General features: G+C 45.6%; 1 protein-coding gene across 1 annotated transcript in view; it reads left to right on the top strand.

The window, feature by feature from the left end:
• Positions 1-21,393, top strand: part of TOP2A (DNA topoisomerase II alpha) — a 208,611-nt gene that overhangs the window by 105,170 nt on the left and 82,048 nt on the right. Inside the window, exons 14-20 of the mRNA XM_063959788.1 lie at positions 43-153; positions 239-344; positions 1,378-1,487; positions 5,076-5,168; positions 5,301-5,415; positions 5,527-5,648; positions 13,356-13,504. Of these exons, the coding sequence (XP_063815858.1) occupies positions 43-153; positions 239-344; positions 1,378-1,487; positions 5,076-5,168; positions 5,301-5,415; positions 5,527-5,648; positions 13,356-13,504 (806 nt within the window). The remainder of the gene's footprint in view (positions 1-42; positions 154-238; positions 345-1,377; positions 1,488-5,075; positions 5,169-5,300; positions 5,416-5,526; positions 5,649-13,355; positions 13,505-21,393) is intronic.

Genomic DNA, 21,393 nt, shown 5'->3' with positions numbered 1-21,393 from the left:
TTTTACCAATCACTTAGCCACTGATTGTTTTATCTTTTGTAGGATCAGGATGGCTCCCACATCAAAGGCTTGCTGATCAACTTTATCCATCACAACTGGCCATCTCTGCTCAAACACCGCTTTCTAGAGGAGTTTATTACACCTATCATTAAGGTGGGAAATCCTCTGTTTGTTGGCTTTTCATTCAGTTATTCCAGTACTTATGTACATTTAAACTCTTTTCTCTCTATCTGTACAGGTCTCTAAAAACAAGCAGGAACTATCCTTTTATAGTATCCCAGAGTTTGAGGAGTGGAAGAACGGCACTGACAGTCACAAGACCTGGAAAATAAAGTACTACAAAGGTTTGTTCTAAAACCCTGTGTGGTAGTGCTTGCAAGGCAAGTAAGGATTCATTTAGTACACTATTGTGGTGGAAAGATTGTCACACTTGTGTGTAGTAATAATAAGGCAATGTACACCTGGTGGTCTGAGACTAAACTCTAATATGGTTATGTATTATACATTACAATCTTCATTTGGTGTTTTTGTTGTGTTCAAATGTACATAATGCATTGTGGTCAGTACTAATATTATACATCCTAATAGCGGCCACTCGAACAGGGATATGAAGTGTTTCGGAAGTTGGTAGTTTAAGAGCTCGAACATAAGTTTAACTACTCTCCCCTTCTACATCCTCTAACCAACTGAAGTACCTCCTTATTTATGGCAGCCTAAATTTTGTTTATTCAGATTCCAAAATCTGCACCTGCAGTGACTGCCAAGCAAATGATTGCTTGCATATACATGCTTGGGTGGGCAGAGAAGCTTCTTATATATGGAGACACGAAATATATACATAAGACTCTCTCCATTCTACGCTATTTCTTATAAAATGGAATATATTTATAACATATATTTTAAGTAAAATAGAGTAGTGTGGTTCATAGGGTTGACCACACTTAGGTCGACTACTATTGGTCGACAGTGAATAAGTCGACACCTAAAATAGGTAGACTCGAGCAAGGTCGACATGACGACAAAAGTAAAAAAAAAAAATTGTCTTGTTTTCTATGTAGAGTGACCGGGAACCCCAATTAGTGCACCATGTCTCCTCGAGCCATGCTTCGGGCAAGGTGCCTCGCTCAGCTACCGCTGCGCGGCACAGGTTATCGTTCCCAATTGTAGTCCACATGGATTGTACAGTATGAAAAGGTTAAAAGAAAATAAAATTGTGGAAAAACTCATGCCGACCTAGTGGCCGTGTCGACCAATAGTGGCCGACCTAGAGACCAGATACCAAATAGATGACCCCATACTTTAAGCAGTAGCAGATATTTGTGTATACATTGATATGGATTGTCATAATTTCTGGATGTCTTATCTCTCACTTATTAGGTCTGGGGACCAGCACATCTAAGGAAGCTAAGGAATATTTTTCAGATATGGAGAGACATCGAATTCCTTTCAAATACAGCGGACCAATAGATGATGCTGCGATCACCTTGGTATAGTTTGAGATTTGTGTATGCATGTATATGTGTGTGTGTATGTATGTATATGTATATATATATATATATATATATATATATATATAATGTGTGTGTGTAGATCTATATCGCCCCCTCCCTCTCTCAATATCTTTTATTTATTTATTTATTTATTTATATATATATAATTAATGTCTCCAACTCCGGCACTCCACAGACATTCACAAGTGCAATGCGCCCGGTGCCTTCCACATTGCAGCCTCCACAGCTGCACACACTATACTCCTCCACTGGCGGCACTCCAGAGCTTTTTCCTCATAAGAGGACACAAGTCGGCAGCTGTTGGGCAATGTTTCAGCGCCGTGTAGCGCTTTTATCAAGCCTTATACAAAATGACATACACATACCAGAATTTAAGTGCACCACGCCAGCAAGCTCCGCCCACTTCCATTTTCCTGGTCACCATACAGACTGGCTCGGATTGCAGAACGGTTGCCATAGTAACTGACCAATCACCACAGGTGTGTGCTAAAACAGTACAAAGCAAGTACATATAACAAATCCACATTTGTGATTAAGAACAAACAGCATATGTAATCTGGCATTAGTTCAATGTAACTATATACTCATAATATGTAACATCTAATGTAGACCATAAACTAATATGGCACAACTCCGGATGAAATACAAACTCTCAATATATGATATGACATACTACAGTGACAGTTCATTCTTCAGTGTAATAAATCTAATCTACCAGCTAGATGAATATTGAAATTAAACTCACCACGGTTCCTCCAGTTCATTTAAAGACATATAAGCCCAGATTCTCATTTAACCCCCGGGGAACTAAAGTAACTAGACGCATAATCCACTCACATTCACGCTGTAATAATCTCACAGATCTGTCACCACCCCTAATTAGGGGTGGCACATGATCGATAATGCGGTATCTCAAAGTAGAGAGATTATGTCTCGCCTCTGCAAAGTGACGTGCAACCGGCTGGGCACTCGTCCCAGAATTCAATGCCGCCCGTATGGCAGCACGATGTTGTGCCATACTCTCACGAAAAGTAACCTCTGTTTTGCCTATGTACACCTTTGCACATGGGCAAGTGATGGCATAGAAAACAAAACGACTCGTACAAGTTAACAGATGTTGAATATCAAATTTATGGCCCGTAAAAGGATGGTAAAAACTGGGTCCCGTCTGTAAAAACCCGCATGTGGTACAATTTGGGCACTTGAAGCAGCCATTCTTCGGTTTACCCAAGAAGTTGCCACTCTCAAGTTTGCCCATACCTGATGCATCATTTCGTACAAGATAATCTCTGAGGTTCTTCCCTCTCTTATAACTGATCATTAAATGTGCAAAGGTGAACATAGGTGTTAATACAGATGCTCTTTTGCTACATCAACAGACTGAGTGCCATCATTTGTTGCCATTGGATATTACTGTTTGCTGATGGGCCCCTGAGCAGTTGGACAGTTTTTAAATACTCCATAAGTAACCAATTTTTTGGCAAATTACAAATATGCTATCTTAAAGTACGTAACATGACATTTATTTCTCAAAGATCACATCTTCGATGACCTCCTCTGTGTGGGCATTCCTCTGATCATCCATGCATGTTTCCCATAATGTGGCGTAGCATTGCTATGGAAATTCTAACCGTTTCTTGATAAATTCTTTCTTTTAGCTCTTCAGTATTGTGTGAGTGAAAGTGCGCTTTGCTTTTTAAGTGCCAGCATAAAAGTCATTAACTTGAGGAAACGTAGTTCATTAGTCAAAAAATGGAGCATATCTATCCTGGCTCGTGGCCTGACCCCAATTTTCATCTTTCCAGGCTCCCAAAGATTCTGTGCTAATCCCCAAGACTGTCCCTCTGCAGTGATCATAAATACGATAGTGTGTATTTTACCAAGTTTGAGGTCCGGGTCTCATTTTTCCAAAATGGGTGGGTCCCCAGTTATGCGCTCTGCTGCAGCCAATTTCTATTTGCCAGTAGAGCGATTGATGCATCCTGCCCCAGCTGCAGGCTATAAAGATGCGGTGTGGAGACTTGCTAATCCTCTGGTGTCTTTCCTGCTCATGTGATGACTTCACGGGGTCCAGCCAACATGATTGTCTCTCCCTGGCTCAGTGTGAAGTGGGTGCTGCATCAGGACGGTTTCTACTCTAGGCAACATTATTACACGTCCGAGCTCCTCCAAAGTCCAGTTTGGATCCTCTAGTGATTCTTCTGGGCCTTCTATTTGATGCCAAGTGTTTCTTCCAGAGTCAAAGATTTGGCTCTTCATTCTCAGTTGAGGGTTCTGTTGAGACAGCCAGATACCCCTCCTCACCCGATAGCCATTGTTTTTGAATTTGCACAAATGGATAATTGTTTCATGTGATTCTCAACATACAAGTTCGGCCCACAAGCATATGGTATGCAGATCTTCAGGACATACTGTGGAAGCCACATGTAAAATACTTTCTTTGCCAAGATCTGTTCCTTCACCCTTATTTGACTGGTATGGAACTTGAAGCCAAGATCCTAAAAGCTATGGGGCTTTATGGTGCGGCCATCCAGACCATGCTTCCAGCACCCTAAAGCCTGCAACAGTAAAAATCTACAACATCTGCAAGGTGTACTTGGTATGAGCAGAGAGGTGTTTACACTTCTATGTTCAGCCTTCCACACCTGCTATCCTTCCTACAGGTTGGCATAGATCAGGGACTTAAGTTATCTTCTATTAAGAGTCAGATTTTGGCACTTTCCTTTATATTCCAGTAGAAATTGGCCTTGATTTCAGTGGTACAGCCTTTTTAATCAAGGGTGTGGTCCGCATTCAACCACCTTATTTCCCTTTTGTGCCTCCTTGGTATTTATGACGTTTCCTAGAAGACCTCACTTGAACCACTGGTAACAGTGGATCTGCGTTTTGTAACCTTTTGTGTATTTTTTGTTGACCAGTGCCTTGTCCAGACATGCTTAGGTATTGGCAGCTCCGTCCTGCAGATCAGCTGTGTAAACAGCAAGCTGGCCTTCTGTGCACACATTACAGAATTTGATCACTTTTACAGTTATTTGTATAGATGCCGTTTTAGGCTAAGTGTTGCGCACTGTTTTGCCGTAGTGTATCCACCCCTCCTGAGGAAGTCCTAGAGTCGGTGCAAGAGAAGAGGATGTTTGAATTTGCAGTAAATTCTCTCTCCTAATCTTTTTTTGGGAGCATTACTTTCCCTCCCTTGTTGTGGTTCCACTTGTTATCTTGTATTCATATGGTATTCTCTACATTCAGACTTTTAATAAAATGGCTCCGTTAGAGGTGGGATGGTATGTAGTGGAGGTCCTTCAGTGTAGTTAATTATCGAAGTGCGCATTCCAGTGCCCAACTATACAGTTACCATTGTCCCTTAGGTGGAGTACGAGAAAAAAAATCCTTAGTTATCTCCTACTTCATTTTGGAGAAAGCAGGTATAAAACAACACTTAGTCAATCAGGTGAGGACACTTGTAGCAGCTGCTTCTATTCTGTTCTGATGTAGTTGACAAACACCGTTCTTTGTAAACCAGTATTCATACTTCATATTTTCCCTGTTTTACTCTCTAACATCCAGGCCTTTAGCAAGAAGAAAATTGATGACCGTAAGGAATGGCTGACCAACTTCATGCAGGACAGAAGGGAGAGGAGACTGCATGGTTTGCCAGAGGTTAGGCACTGATGTATAAAGCATACTCCTCTGTGTGCATTTGTATTCTTTGGTTCTCTGAAATGTTCTCCTCTACTCTGAAAACTGCAATCACAGTGTACTTAATATATGATCATATGTTTGCCTCTCTAGGATTACTTGTATGGGAAATCCACTAAGTACTTGACCTACAATGACTTTATTAATAAAGAGCTGATTCTGTTTTCCAACTCTGACAATGAACGTTCCATCCCATCATTAGTTGATGGTAGGTATTGTAGCTGTGGCAGCTGGGATTTGGCTTGGTAGTTGCTTGTATTGTTGTTTTTTTTTGTAGTTTAAAGCTCTTATGAATAACAGATTATGTGTTTGGCTATAGGTTTGAAGCCAGGCCAGAGGAAAGTGTTATTTACATGTTTTAAGAGAAATGATAAGAGAGAAGTGAAAGTTGCTCAGCTGGCTGGGTCTGTAGCTGAGATGTCTGCATATCATCATGGTGAGGTAAGTAGTTTTTGCATCATTTCTGCTAATGATCAGCTGTTACTGAAGCTTTGGTTGAGCTTAGATTAATAAAAACAGGATTTTGGTACTTAACCGATAAATCCTTTTCTCAGAATCCACAGGTGACACTGGATGCTGTAGACACTGGTGACAGGTGGCTATTGGGAGCTGGCACTTAAAATTTTTTTTCTTGCAGACTCCTCCCCCTCTATCCACCATCAGCCCTAGTTATTTTTTTTAGTGTGCTGAGGGAGCCTGTCACATTCAGGCTGGGCTTGAGCAAAGAAAGAGCTGTGGCTCTTCACACAAGTTCCAGGGCTTGGTAACCAAAAGGTCCTGGGATCAAATCCTGCTCGCATATTAATCTATAATTTAAGAAGAGAGAACCTCAGGGAGGCTCTTCGCCACCTATGTGAAGATGGGGTCCGGGTCCTCAAGCAGCCTGACGAAGTCAGGAAAAGGATTGTCAGAGCTTATACAAAGAGCACCTGCTAGCGTACCTACTTCACATCTTGTGCCTAAGGTCTACTAGATCAGGTAAGGGCGCAGTCATCCCGCTTCCTGCAGAGCGCACTCTCCCCTCCTGCTTTAACCTAGTGGGAAAGCTCCCACACAGCCCTGGGATTGAATGCCCCAGAGCGAGTCTGTTTAAAGGCAGGTCCTTCATTTTGCTCCTTTCGCAACCCAAACTCCTTTCAGGGCAGATCCAGAGGCGTCATTGCCCAAACCAGAGTTAGCAGTGGCCGTGGTTGTTGGCAAACTGCTGCTCGTCGTCAGTATTCAAAGCCTACCAAAAAATTGTGGTATATAATCTCACCAGGGATCTCGCATGGTGGGGTCACCTCTCCAAACTTTACAGGAGGCTTGGTTACACACACATCCAACGATTTGTGGGTTTGTACCTTTGTGTCCAGAAGTTACAAAATAGATTTTGAAGATTCACCACCAACTCTTCTTCACTATCGGCCTTCCGACAGCAAAAGACAAACTGGTTCTTCAGTCGCTATTGGTAGCGTGGTCCGGATGCCTGTATATGCAGACGCTGGCAGTACAGTAACTGCTTCTAGACCGCGCGGGCCAGTGGCTATAGTAAAGCATGGCCACACTGTCCCCGTGGGCTCTGTGTAGGACACGCAGACTATAGGCAGGATTTCCGATCACCCGCTGCGCCACTGTAGACAGCAGTGCCTTTAAACAGATTCTGAGGCATTCGATCCCAGGGCTGTGTGGAAGCTTTACCCACTAGGTTAAAGCATTCGGGGAGAGTGCGCTCTGCAGGCAGTGGGATGACTGCGCTCTTACCTGATCCAGGAGACCTCAGGTGCAGCAGTTACGCTAGCAGGAGCTCTTTGTATAAGCTCTGATGATCCTTTTCCTGACTCAGTCAGGCTGCTTGAGGACCTGGACCCCACCTTCACATAGGTGGCGAAGGGCCTCCCTGAGGTTCTCTCTTCTTAAATTATAGATTAATATGTGAGCAGGATTTGATCCCAGCACCCTTTTGGTTACTAAGCCCTGGAACTTATATGCAGAGCCACAGCTCTTGCCTTGCTGGAGCCCAGCAGAATGTGTCAGGCTCCCTCCGCACATTAAAAGAAACCTTTAGGGCTGATGGGGGTTAGAGGGTGAAGTAGTCTGCACACTCTTAAGAAAAATTTTAAAGTGCCAGCTCCCGATAGCCAACCGTCTATCTCTAGTTTCCCCTAGTGGATGTCTGAGAAATTAACTTTCTCATGTAGTTTGATATTTACTATGTACATTTATGGAACATGTTTCTCAGGCTGTTCCCTTCCTATGTTCTGAACAGAGGGAGTAGGCATTTTTAGTTTAATATCTAACGCACAATATGAAAAAACTTCTAAAAAAAAAATTAAATGATTAACAACGTATTTGCCAAAGTAGCGTAGTTTGCTCGAATCACTTCTGTAACGTGAAATCTGCCTTGTAAGCTAAAATGCGGGAGCTGCTGTTTGGCAGACTGTTTGAGTATCTCACATTACTCAGCAACTTCTCTTAAGGAATAGTCGTTGCTGGCCATGTTTTGTATCAATGGGTATGTTACAGTTCAGTAGCTAATAGCCGAAACATGTCTGCCAAACAGCAATCAGGGGTCCGTCTTTGTACTGCTGTTATGGGGAAGAGGTTTTCTTTTATAATTTAAGTTGGTACCTGGCCTAATGAATTTTATATAATATAGAATTATATAAAAAAAAAAATGTACTTTTTTCTCTTTCATCCATCTGGGGGACGCTGCGCCATTACTTGTGGGTTAGAGGTGTGTGGTTGTGGAGTTTGGCGCAGAACTATTAAAACCTGACTCCTCCCCCCTCTAACCCCTCCCATCTCCTTCCTGCCTAGCCAGTACCTCAGTTTTTGTTTTGTGCCTGTGGAGTACAGACACAGATTTTTTTCTCTGAAGATTTTAGTTAGGTTTTTTTCTTATTTTATGATTTGAGTGCCTAGTCCCTGTATACAGGTGACAGGTACTACTAGAGTGGGGTTAGATAGAAGTCCCACTCTATAATCTGCCGCTGAAGGTCACCATACTTCGGTCACTGGGGCTGGATTCCTATTTCTAAGAAGTCGGCAGTGAGAAGGTACAGGATAGACACAATCTGTCTCTGACAGTATTGGTCTATCCTTTTCCTCTGAGTAGCCCGGGAGAGTGGTGAGTCACTCCCTGAGGGTTTGCTAGATGCTGCCGAACAGAGCCGCTGTAAGTAGCGGCGCGCGGGAGCCAATACCGATCGAGTCGCTGTACATAGCGGCGTGCGGGAGCCACTGCTAGAACAACAGATGCTGTAGGTAACGGCACCCGGGAGCCGCTTCCCGAAGAGACACGCTGTATGTAGCGGTGCGCGGGAGCCGCTACCCGACCACAGAATCTGCAGACTTCCGGTTATAGCGCGCCTATGCTGAAGCTACCCGGCGCTTACTTGCTTCAAAGAAAGGATTCCCGCCCTGCACTACCTCACACACTCTGGTCCAGCGTCTACAGAGCCGGGCGCCATTTTCTCCAGAGGCAGTACGGGGGACGCGGTGCAGCACACAGCACACAACTTGGAAAAAGTTTTCAGTACTACTCACCCTGTTTATTCAGGGGGGATCACCTAACAGCAAGTATATTTTGGGGGCATTGTGTTATTCTATACAGAGATCTGTGGTATAGAGGGACCTGGGTTCAATCCTAGTGCCAGCTTGAGGATTTTTATTAAAGTTAACAGTATTTGTTTCAATATAAATTACACAGTATGCTTCACAATACTGTCCACTACTCTACTGTGTTTATAGTTCTTTGGTAGTGCATTGTTTAAAAGACAGATCTACAAGCGGGCAGACACCCTCGGGGGTTTAAATTGCCTGCGTACAATGTGAACGGACATGTTCTGGTGCATCTGGGGTGGTCCAACAGGGAAGTTCTGTGGACCTGTCTCTGTGGGCTCAAGAAATATGGGCACATGTATTACTAATTTAACTCAATCCCGAAACAAGTTTATAAACTCTGCCGGCAGTTTTTCTGATACAACACGGCCACAACCGTTGCCTGCTATAACTTTATGGGGGAGGAGTTGGAGTCATTTCCATGGGAAAATGGGGACGTAGACCCAGAGTGGGACGAAGTTTCGGTCTGGGAAAGTGATTGCTCTAATAACTCAGGTGTTAGTCTGACGGATGGTGTCTATCAGCACTCTATTACTAACAGGGATATTTAAAGGAGCCCTAACTTAAGCCGGTTTCTCGTTCCCAAGTCCCTCAGAAGTTAAAATTTCTATATTCTTTTACAGAAAACAGCCCCAAAGGGAGACGCTTCCATTTCCCATTTAGCAGGAGCTACGGCTATTCCTTCGGTACAGTCTGTGACATTGAAAGATCCTACAGATAGGACGATGGCAGCAATGCCTAAATCTGTCTTCTTCGTCACGATTCTAGCTGGCGCTTGGATCCTCAGGGCCGCGGATGACTGACTAACACAGGTCATATCTGGAATGCAGTCTGACGATCCTTCAGAAGACATTCAATTAGCAGAACAAATTTCGGAGGTTCTTACTTATGTGGGTGAGGCCTTGATTGATTGATTCTACTACGCGGCGCTCCCGTATTTCTGCCTTGACAGTGTCAGCAAGACGGTCTCTTTAGCTTCGGGTTTGGAATGCCGATTGTGACTCCAAACAGACCTTGGCGGCGGTACCCTTTGAAGGTGAGTTCTCTTTGGGTCGGAATCTAAGAAGATTATTTCAGCTACTACAGAAGGGCAGGAGCCCCTTTCTTCTGGCGGTTCCTCCGAAACCGAATACTACAAGGGATCGTTCCTTTCATGTACAGGACAGCGGTAGTTCCATTCCTTTCGTGCTGTCTCCACATATCCACGAAAAGAGTTTCAGAGGTGGAAGTAAACCTTCCGACAGACCTACTGCATGACGCCGGAGGGAGCAGTGACGGTTGGGACTCGGTTACTACAGTTCAACGAAGGGTGGCTCCTGTCGAAACCAGATAGGTGGGTGACGGAGGTCATATCCAAAGGATACACGTTAGATCTCGAGGAACCAGTCCCATATCGTGTGTTCTTCACTCCTCTTCCAAACGGTCCCTCCAGAGGTCGAACGTTTCATCATGCAACAGCCACTTTTCTACGAAATGAAGTAAAATTGTTCTAGTTCCCACTCCGCAGAGAGGTCGGGGATTGTACTCGTGGACAAACTAGACTGTTCGTTTCAACAAAAGCTCCACTCGATTATCATCGCCATGGAACCAGGGGGATATTTGGCTTCATTAGGCATAAGACGCCTATCTGCTTGTTCCTATTGATACTCTTCCCTTTGGCTTATCCACGGCTTCTCCGGTGTTCACAAAGATCATGGACCATGCGGTGGCAGTATCGGGAAGTCAACATTACTCTGTATTTGGATGATCTGTTGCTCAGGATACCGTCAGAGTTGATTCTTCAACAGGACTTGCGTTTCACAATAGAGACTCTACAGCCATTCGGATCAATAATAAATTGTCCAAAAGTCGTCTTGGCTTCCTTCTCAGAAAATAATTTTCTGGGACTCTTATTCGATACCAAAAACCAGAAAGTATTTCTTCCTCAGTCAGGACATACAGTCCCAAATTTGAACACTGCGGCATTTACAGGTGGTTTCGGTTCTCCGATACATGCAGGTGTTAGACGAGATGGTGGCAACCTTCGAGGCAGTTCCATATACCAGGTTCATGCTCGACTCCTTCAGGCGCAGATTAGCATCCGTTGGACTCGTACAGGAACTCCTCTCCACTTACAGCTGTTCCGCTTGTCGGTACAGACTTGTCAGTTGCTTCGCTGGTGGCTTTACAGCTCCAATTTAACCAAAGTTCAGTTCACAATTTGGCCTTGGGTGATGGTCACTACTGATGTCAACCTCATAGGTTGGAGTACGGCTTTTCAGACTCTTCACTTTCAGGGGTTCTGGGTCAGTTAAAGAGTAGAAATTGCAGATCAACATCTTGGAGTTAAGGACAATCCGGTAGACACTACGGCGGATTCAAACCAGAGTACAGGGTCATCCAGTGCGGATTCAGTCCGACACCACCACGGCAGTTACTTACATAAACAAGCAAGGAGACACTCGAAGCTGATCTGCCTTGACACGATCAGATTCTCATATGGTCGGAACATTGGGTTCCGGCCAGACCCGCGATTCACATGCCAGAACTCGAGACCTGAAATGTGGATTTCTTAAGCCGTCACACGGTGCATCCGGGAGAGTGGGAACTTCACCGGGTGGGGTTTCTGACTCTAGTAGCCCGGTCGGGGATGCCCGATGTAGATCTGATGGCGTCTCGTCTCAACAATAAATTTCATCTCTACGGGTCGTGTACTCAGGACCCTCAAGCAATTTTAATCGGCGCAATCATGGCGCTGTGGCACTTTCAACTGAGATGTGCCACCACTTCCACTGATCCCAAGTCTGCTTCAACGCATTCAGAGAGACGGTCTTCAAATCATTCTGGTGGCCCCAGATTGGCCAAACTGACAGTGGTACGCTCTTCTGCGCACTGTGGTCATCAGGGAACCATTCCGACTCCCTCTGCATCCACATCTTATGATTCAAGGAACATCTCACCACCCAGGTTGGATCGGCTGGTTTTCTTAAAAAAAAAAAAAAAAGTTTTATTCCCGTCCTGTTGTGTAAATTATGATTCATGCCGGTGGCTTCTGGAATTACCACAGACTGTGGCATATTTACATTGCTTGGTGTAAAAAGCGTGGTTTACTACCGGATTTGTTTAGAGTTCCTTGGCTGGTATTCTTCTTTTAGGAGGGTCTCAATAAGGGTCTGAGACTTTCTTCACAGATGGGTCAGGCTTCTGCCTTGTCGGTTCTTTTTCAAAAGAGACTGGCTATCATTCCAGACGTTCTCACGTTCCATCAGGGATTTCTGCGGATTTAACCACTTTTTGTTCCTCCGGTTATTTCCTGGGACTTTAACTTAGTCCTTACGGATCTACATTGAGCCTTTGGCGAACGTTCCGCTGTTGTGTCTCTATTAAAAATTGCCTCCGCAAGATGAGTATCTGTATTGGAAGCTATGGTTTTTACAGACCACCCTTGTTGGTGGTTCAGGAAAATCGGGTGGTTCTGCGAACAAAACCTTCCTTCCGAAGGTTGTGTCAGCGCTTCATCAAATCAGGACATCGTCCCTCCAGCGTTTACTTCTTCATCGTCCCTCTAGCGTTTACTCCTTTTCCTTCCAGGGAGGATTCCCAGTTGACTTGTAGATGTCCTTTGGGCCTTACGGATTTCTTTCTCGTGCGGATTCTATCCATCAAACGGATGCTTTGTTGGGTTTTGATTGATGCGTCCAAACTAGATTGGACAACTTCCGAGTACACTATGGCTCGTTGGGTAACTTCGGCCAGCAAACAGTCTTCTGATGTTTCAATTCCTAAATCGATCCGAGCTCCTTCGCCTCGAGCTGTTGGAGTTTTCTTGGGCTGTTCGCGGGGTTACATCTATAGAGCAGCTATGTCGGGCGGCGACCTGCTCGTCTGTGCATACGTTTTAAACAGTTTTACAGTGTTCAGACTTTCGGTTTGTAGACTGCCTTTGTTGGGCGTCACTTTTTGCGGACGGCTATGCCGTCCCCGTCTCCCTCCTCTTATTAGCTTGCTTTGGGAAGTCCCACAAGTAATGGCGCAGCGTCCCCCAGATGGATGAAAGAGAAAAGGTGATTTTTGTTACTTACCGTAAAATCTCTTTCTCTGATTCCATCTGGGGGACGCTGCGATCCCTCCCAGATGTTTGTCTGGTTTAACCAGTTAATTTTCTTTGATCTATCTCCTTTGGCTTGGCTAAACGTTAACTGAGGTACTGGCTAGGCAGGAAGGAGATGGGAGGGGTTAGAGGGGGGAGGAGTCAGGTTTTAATAGTTCTGCGCCAAACTCCACAACCACACACCTCTAACCCACAAGTAATGGCGCAGCATCCCCCAGATGGAATCAGAGAAAGAGATTTTACGGTAAGTAACAAAAATCACCTTTTTTTTTTTTTTGCCTGCAACTACCAACCGTAACTGCTCACCTTTTTCAAATCCATTTCTCCTGAAGTTACTGTGATTTCTACGAGACTATACTTCCATTTCGACTGTATACTTTTTTTTAAGATAACAGTTTGTGGTGTGAGAATGGTCAGTGTACAACATAAATACATTTTAATCCTCTCCTGTGTAGACTTCCCTGATGATGACCATTATCAACTTGGCACAGAACTTTATGGGTAGCAACAATATCAATCTCTTGCAACCAATTGGCCAGTTTGGCACCAGGCTGCACGGTGGAAAAGATGCTGCCAGCCCTCGATACATCTTTACCATGCTTAGGTATGTCTAAAATGATTATACAAAAACACAGGTTTGACTCTGTACAAGTGATTTACTAGGAGCGTATGTATATGTAATGTGTGGATATATAGATAGATATAGATATAGATATATATATATATATATATATATATATATATATATATATATATGAGATAGATATATATATAAAAAATGTATTATAGAGAGAGATATACACACACACACACACACGTGGTATATAGCGCTATCCCACGAGTTAGTTTGTCAGATATAAAGAACTAGTCTTACGGTTATTCAGATAATATAAATAAATATATATATATATATATAATCATTTATTACACACACTGGGGCAGATTCATTATGCCTTCTCCAGTTAATACATCTGCCCCAGTGTTTTGGAATTAGAGTACCCTCAGTAAGACCATTTTTGCACACATTTTGAAAGCGCAAAAACAAGGACAATGTCTAAAATGATGGAAGCAGGTTTTTGTTACTTGGAGGTGTACGTCATAAACTGTACATTAATAGGTGTTTCTCTGACGTCCTAGTGGATGCTGGGAACTCCGTAAGGACCATGGGGAATAGCGGCTCCGCAGGAGACTGGGCACAAAAAGTAAAAGCTTTAGACTAGCTGGTGTGCACTGGCTCCTCCCCCTATGACCCTCCTCCAAGCCTCAGTTAGATTTTTGTGCCCGAACGAGAAGGGTGCAAGCTAGGTGGCTCTCCTGAGCTGCTTAGAAGTAAAAGTTTAAATAGGTTTTTCTCTATCGTCCTAGTGGATGCTGGGGTTCCTGAAAGGACCATGGGGAATAGCGGCTCCGCAGGAGACAGGGCACAAAAGTAAAGCTTTCCGATCAGGTGGTGTGCACTGGCTCCTCCCCCTATGACCCTCCTCCAAGCCAGTTAGATTTTTGTGCCCGGCCGAGAAGGGTGCAATCTAGGTGGCTCTCCTAAAGAGCTGCTTAGAAAAGTTTAGCTTAGGTTTTTTATTTTACAGTGAGTCCTGCTGGCAACAGGATCACTGCAACGAGGGACTTAGGGGAGAAGAAGTGAACTCACCTGCGTGCAGGATGGATTGGCTTCTTGGCTACTGGACATCAGCTCCAGAGGGACGATCACAGGTACAGCCTGGATGGTCACCGGAGCCGCGCCGCCGGCCCCCTTGCAGATGCTGAAGTAAGAAGAGGTCCAGAATCGGCGGCAGAAGACTCCTCAGTCTTCTAAAGGTAGCGCACAGCACTGCAGCTGTGCGCCATTTTCCTCTCAGCACACTTCACACGGCAGTCACTGAGGGTGCAGGGCGCTGGGAGGGGGGCGCCCTGGGAGGCAAATGAATACCTATTTTGGCTAAAAATACCTCACATATAGCCTCCGGAGGCTATATGGAGATATTTAACCCCTGCCAGAATCCGTTAAGAGCGGGTGACGAGGCCGCCGAAAAAGGGGCGGGGCCTATCTCCTCAGCACACAGCGCCATTTTCCCTCACAGAAAGGCTGGAGGGAAGGCTCCCAGGCTCTCCCCTGCACTGCACTACAGAAACAGGGTTAAAACAGAGAGGGGGGGCACTAATTTGGCGTTAGAAATATATAAAAAAGATGCTATAAGGGAAAACACTTATATAAGGTTGTCCCTATATAATTATAGCGTTTTTGGTGTGTGCTGGTAAACTCTCCCTCTGTCTCTCCAAAGGGCTAGTGGGTCCTGTCCTCTATCAGAGCATTCCCTGTGTGTGTGCTGTGTGTCGGTACGTGTGTGTCGACATGTATGAGGACGATGTTGGTGAGGAGGCGGAGCAAATTGCCTGTAATGGTGATGTCACTCTCTAGGGAGTCGACACCGGAATGGATGGCTTATTTAGGGAATTACGTGATAATGTCAACACGCTGCAAGGTCGGTTGACGACATGAGACGGCCGACAAACAATTAGTACCGGTCCAGACGTCTCAAAAACACCGTCAGGGGTTTTAAAACGCCCGTTTACTTTAGTCGGTCGACACAGACACAGACAGGGACACTGAATCCAGTGTCGACGGTGAATAAACAAACGTATTCCTTATTAGGGCCACACGTTAAAGGCAATGAAGGAGGTGTTACATATTTCTGATACTACAAGTACCACAAAAGAGGGTATTATGTGGGATGTGAAAAAACGACCGTAGTTTTTCCTGAATCAGATAAATTAAATAAAGTGTGTGATGATGCGTGGGTTCCCCCGATAGAAAATTATGGGCGGTATACCCTTTCCCGCCAGAAGTTAGGGCGCGTTGGGAAACACCCCTTAGGGTGGATAAGGCGCTCACACGCTTATCAAAACAAGTGGCGGTACCGTCTATAGATAGGGCCGTCCTCAAGGACCAGCTGACAGGAGGCTGGAAAATATCATAAAAAGTATATACACACATACTGGTGTTATACTGCGACCAGCGATCGCCTCAGCCTGGATGTGCAGAGCTGGGGTGGCTTGGTCGGATTCCCTGACTAAAAATATTGATACCCTTGACAGGGACAGTATTTTATTGACTATAGAGCATTTAAAGGATGCATTTCTATATATGCGAGATGCACAGAGGGATATTTGCACTCTGGCATCAAGAGTAAATGCGATGTCCATATCTGCCAGAAGATGTTATGGACACGACAGTGGTCAGGTGATGCAGATTCCAAACGGCACAAAGGTGTATTGCCGTATAAAGGAAGAGGAGTTATTTGGGGTCGGTCCATCGGACCTGGTGGCCACGGCAACTGCTGGAAAATCCGCCGTTTTTACCCTAAGTCACATCTCTGCAGAAAAAGACACCGTCTTTTCAGCCTCAGTCCTTTCGTCCCTATAAGATCATATCTGCCCAGGGATAGAGGAAAGGGAAGAAGACTGCAGCAGGCAGCCCATTCCCAGGAACAGAAGCGTTCCACCGCTTCTGACAAGTTCTCAGCATGGCGCGGAGACCGTACAGGACCCCTGGATCCTACAAGTAGTATCCCAGGGGTACAGATTGGAATGTCGAGACGTTTCCCCTTCGCAGGCTCCTGAAGTCTGTTTTACCAAGGTCTCCCTCCGACAAGGAGGCAGTATGGGAAAAAATTCACAAGCTGTACTCCCAGCAGGTGATAATTAAATTACCCCTCCTACTACAAGAAAAGGGGTATTATTCCACACTATATTGTGGTACTGAAGCCAGAAGGCTAGGTGAGACTTATTCTAAAAAAAATTTTTGAACACTTACAAAGGTTCAAATCAAGATGGAGTCACTCAGAGCAGTGATAACGAACCAGGAAGAAGGGGACTATATAGTGTCCCGGGACATCAGGGATGCTTACCTCCATGTCCCAAATTTGCCCTTCTCACTAAGGGTACCTCAGGTTCGTGGTGCAGAACTGTCACTATCAGTTTCAGACGCTGCCGTTTGGATTGTCCACGGCACCCCGGGTCTTTACCAAGGTAATGGCCGAAATGATGATTCTTCTTCGAAGAAAAGGCGTCTTAATTATCCCTTACTTGGACGATCTCCTGATAAGGGCATAGTCCAGGGAACAGTTGGAGGTCGGAGTAGCACTATCTCGGATACTGCTACAACAGCACGGGTGGATTCTAAATATTCCAAAATCGCAGCTGATCCCGACGACACGTCTGCTGTGCCTAGGGATGATTCTGGACACAGTCCAGAAAAAGGTGTTTCTCCCGGAAGAGAAAGCCAGGGAGTTATCCGAGCTAGTCGGGAACCTCCTAAAAACAGTGCATCATTGCACAAGGGTCCTGGTAAAAATGGTGGCTTCCTACGAAGCAATTCCATTCGGCAGATTTCACGCAAGAACTTTTCAGTGGGATCTGCTGGACAAATGGTCCGGATCGCATCTTCAGATGCATCAGCGGATAACCCTATATCCAAGGACAAGGGTGTCTCTCCTGTGGTGGTTATAGAGTGCTCATCTTCTAGAGGGCCGCAGATTCGGCATTCAGGATTGGATGCTGGTGACCACGGAGCCCAGCCCGAGAGGCTGGGGAGCAGTCACACAAGGAAAAAATTTCCAGGGAGTGTGATCAAGTCTGGAGACTTTTCTCCACATAAATATACTGGAGCTAAGGGTAAATTTATAATGCTCTAAGCTTAGCAAGACCTCTGCTTCAAGGTCAGCCGGTATTGATCCAGTGGGAAAAACATCACGGCAGTCGCCCACGTAAACAGACAGGGCGACACAAGAAGCAGGAGGGCAATGGCAAAAACTGCAAGGACTTTTCGCTGGGCGGAAAATCATGTGATAGCACTGTCTGCAGTGTTTCATCCCGGGAATGGAAACTGGGAAGCAGACTTCCTCAGCAGGCACGACCTCCACCCGGGAGAGTGGAAACTTCATCGGGAAGTTTTTTCCACATGATTGTAAACCGTTGGGAAATACCAAAGGTGGACATGATGGCGTCCCGTCTGAACAAAAAACGGGACAGGTATTGCGCCAGGTCAAGAGACCCTCAGGCAATAGCTGTGGACGTTCTGGTAACACCGTGGGTGTACCAGTCGGTGTATGTGTTCCCTCCTCTGCTTCTCATACCTAAGGTGCTGAGAATTATAAGACGTAGAGGAGTAAGAACTATACTCATGGCTCCGGATTGGCCAAGAAGGACTTGGTACCCGGAACTTCAAGAGATGCTTACAGAGGTCTTATGGCCTCTGCCGCTAAGAAGGGACTTGCTTCAGCAAGTACCATGTCTGTTCCAAGACTTACCGCAGCTGCGTTTGTCGGCATGGCGGTGGAAAGCCGGATCCTAAGGGAAAAAGGCATTCCGGAAGAGGTCATTCCTACCCTGGTCAAAGCCAGAAAGGAGGTGACCGCACAACATTATCACCACATGTGGCGAAAATATGTTGCGTGGTGTGAGGCCAGGAAGGCCCCACAAAGAAATTTCAACTCGGTCGTTTCCTGCATTTCCTGCAAACAGGAGTGTCTATGGGCCTCAAATTGGGGTCCATTAAGGTTCAAATTTCGGCCCTGTCGATTTTCTTCCAGAAAGAATTGGCTTCAGTTCCTGAAGTCCAGAAGTTTGTCAAGGGAGTATTGCATATACAACCCCCCTTTTGTGCCTCCAGTGGCACTGTGGGATCTCAACGTAGTTCTGGGATTCCTCAAATCACATTGGTTTAAAACCAGTCAAATCTGTGGATTTGAAGCATCTCACATGAAAAGTGACCATGCTCTTGGCCCTGGCCTGGACCAGGCGAGTGTCAAATTGGTGGTTTTTTCTCAAAAAAGCCCATATCTGTTTGTCCATTCGGACAGGGCAGAGCTGCGGACTCGTCCCCAGTTCTCTCCCTAAGGTGGTGTCAGTGTTTCACCTGAACCAGCTTATTGTGGTGCCTTGCACCTACTAGGGACTTGGAGGACTCCAAGTTGCTAGATGTTGTCAGGGCCCTGAAAATATGTTCCAGGACGGCTGGAGTCAGGAAAACTGACTTGCTGTTATCCTGTATGCACCCAACAAACTGGGTGCTCTTGCTTCTAAGCAGACTATTGCTAGTTGGATGTGTAATACAATTCAGCTTGCACATTCTGTGGCAGGCCTGCCACAGCCAAAATATGTAAATGCCCATTCCACAAGGAAGGTGGGCTCATCTTGGGCGGCTGCCCGAGGGGTCTCGGCTTTACAACCTTGCCGAGCAGCTACTTGGTCAGGGGCAAACACGTTTGCTAAATTCTACAAATTTGATACCCTGGCTAAGGAGGACCTGGAGTTCTCTCATTCGGTGCTGCAGAGTCATCCGCACTCTCCCGCCCGTTTGGGAGCTTTGGTATAATCCCCATGGTCCTTTCAGGAACCCCAGCATCCACTAGGACGATAGAGAAAATAAGAATTTACTTACCGATAATTCTATTTCTCGGAGTCCGTAGTGGATGCTGGGCGCCCATCCCAAGTGCGGATTATCTGCAATACTTGTACATAGTTACAAAAATCGGGTTATTATTGTTGTGAGCCATCTTTTCAGAGGCTCCGCTGTTATCATACTGTTAACTGGGTTTAGATCACAAGTTGTACGGTGTGATTGGTGTGGCTGGTATGAGTCTTACCCGGGATTCAAAATTCCTCCCTTATTGTGTACGCTCGTCCGGGCACAGTACCTAACTGGCTTGGAGGAGGGTCATAGGGGGAGGAGCCAGTGCACACCACCTGATCGGAAAGCTTTACTTTTGTGCCCTGTCTCCTGCGGAGCCGCTATTCCCCATGGTCCTTTCAGGAACCCCAGCATCCACTACGGACTCCGAGAAATAGAATTATCGGTAAGTAAATTCTTATTTTTATTTTCAGTGAGTCCTGCTGGCAACAGGCTCACTGCATCGTGGGACTAAGGGGAGAAGAAGCTAACTCACCTGACTGCAGAGTGGATTGGGCTTCTTGGCTACTGGACATTAGCTCCAGAGGGACGATCACAGGTTCAGCCTGGATGGGTCCCGGAGCCGCGCCGCCGGCCCCCTTACAGAGCCAGAAGAGCGAAGAGGTCCGGAGAAAGCGGCGGCAGAAGACGTTCCTGTCTTCAAATAAGGTAGCGCACAGCACTGCAGCTGTGCGCCATTGCTCTTAGCACACTTCACACTCCGGTCACTGAGGGTGCAGGGCGCTGGGGGGGAGCGCCCTGAGACGCAATAAAAACTATATAAAAACCTTATATGGCTAAAAAAAAATGCATCACATATAGCTCCTGGGCTATATGGATGCATTTATCCCCTGCCAGTTTCCTGAAAAAAGCGGGAGAAAAGGCCGCCGTGAAGGGGGCGGAGCCTTTCTCCTCAGCACACAAGCGCCATTTTCTTTCACAGCTCCGCTGGAAGGACGGCTCCCTGACTCTCCCCTGCAGTCCTGCACTACAGAAACAGGGTAAAACAGAGAGGGGGGCACTATTGGCAGCTAATATATAAATACAGCAGCTATAACAGGGAGTAACAGTTATATAAGGTTTTCCCTGTGTGTGTGTGTGTGTGTATATATATATATATATATATATATATATATATATATATATATATATATATATATATATATATATATATATATATATATATATATATATATATATATATATAGCGCTCTGGTGTGTGCTGGCAAACTCTCCCTCTGTCTCCCCAAAGGGCTAGTGGGGTCCTGTCCTCTATCAGAGCATTCCCTGTGTGTGTGCTGGGTGTCGGTACGATTGTGTCGACATGTATGAGGAGGAAAATGATGTGGAAGCAGAGCAATTGCCTGTGTTAGTGATGTCACCCCCTAGGGAGTCGACACCTGACTGGCTGGTAGTAATTAAAGAATTACGTGACAATGTCAGCACTTTGCAAAAAACTGTTGACGACATGAGACAGCCGACAAATCAATTAGTGCCTGTTCAGGCGTCTCAGACACCGTCAGGGGCGCTAAAACAGACCCTGACACGGATACTGAATCCAGTGTCGACGGTGACGAGAAAAACGTAATGTCCAGTAGGGCCACACGTTACATGATCACGGCAATGAAGGAGGCATTAAACATTTCTGACACTACAAGTACCACAAAAAAGGGTATTATGTGGGGTGTGAAAAAACTACCAGTGGTTTTTCCTGAGTCAGATGAATTAAATGAGGTGTGTGATAAAGCGTGGGTTTCCCCCGATAAAAAACTGCTGATTTCTAATAAATTATTGGCACTATACCCTTTCCCGCCAGAGGTTAGGGCACGTTGGGAAACACCCCCTAGGGTAGATAAGACGCTCACACGCTTATCAAAACAAGTGGCGTTACCGTCTCCTGATACGGCCGCTCTCAAGGAACCAGCTGATAGAAGGCTGGAAAATATCTTAAAAGGTATATACACACATACCGGTGTTATACTGCGACCAGCGATCGCCTCAGCCTGGATGTGCAGCGCTGGAGTGGCTTGGTCGGATTCCCTGAC

The sequence above is a fragment of the Pseudophryne corroboree genome, chromosome 3, assembly GCF_028390025.1.
Source record: "Pseudophryne corroboree isolate aPseCor3 chromosome 3, aPseCor3.hap2, whole genome shotgun sequence".
NCBI classification, from domain to species: Eukaryota; Metazoa; Chordata; class Amphibia; order Anura; family Myobatrachidae; genus Pseudophryne; species Pseudophryne corroboree.
Note: the sequence above shows the minus strand (reverse complement) of the source record. Positions and strands in the feature narration are given on the sequence as shown.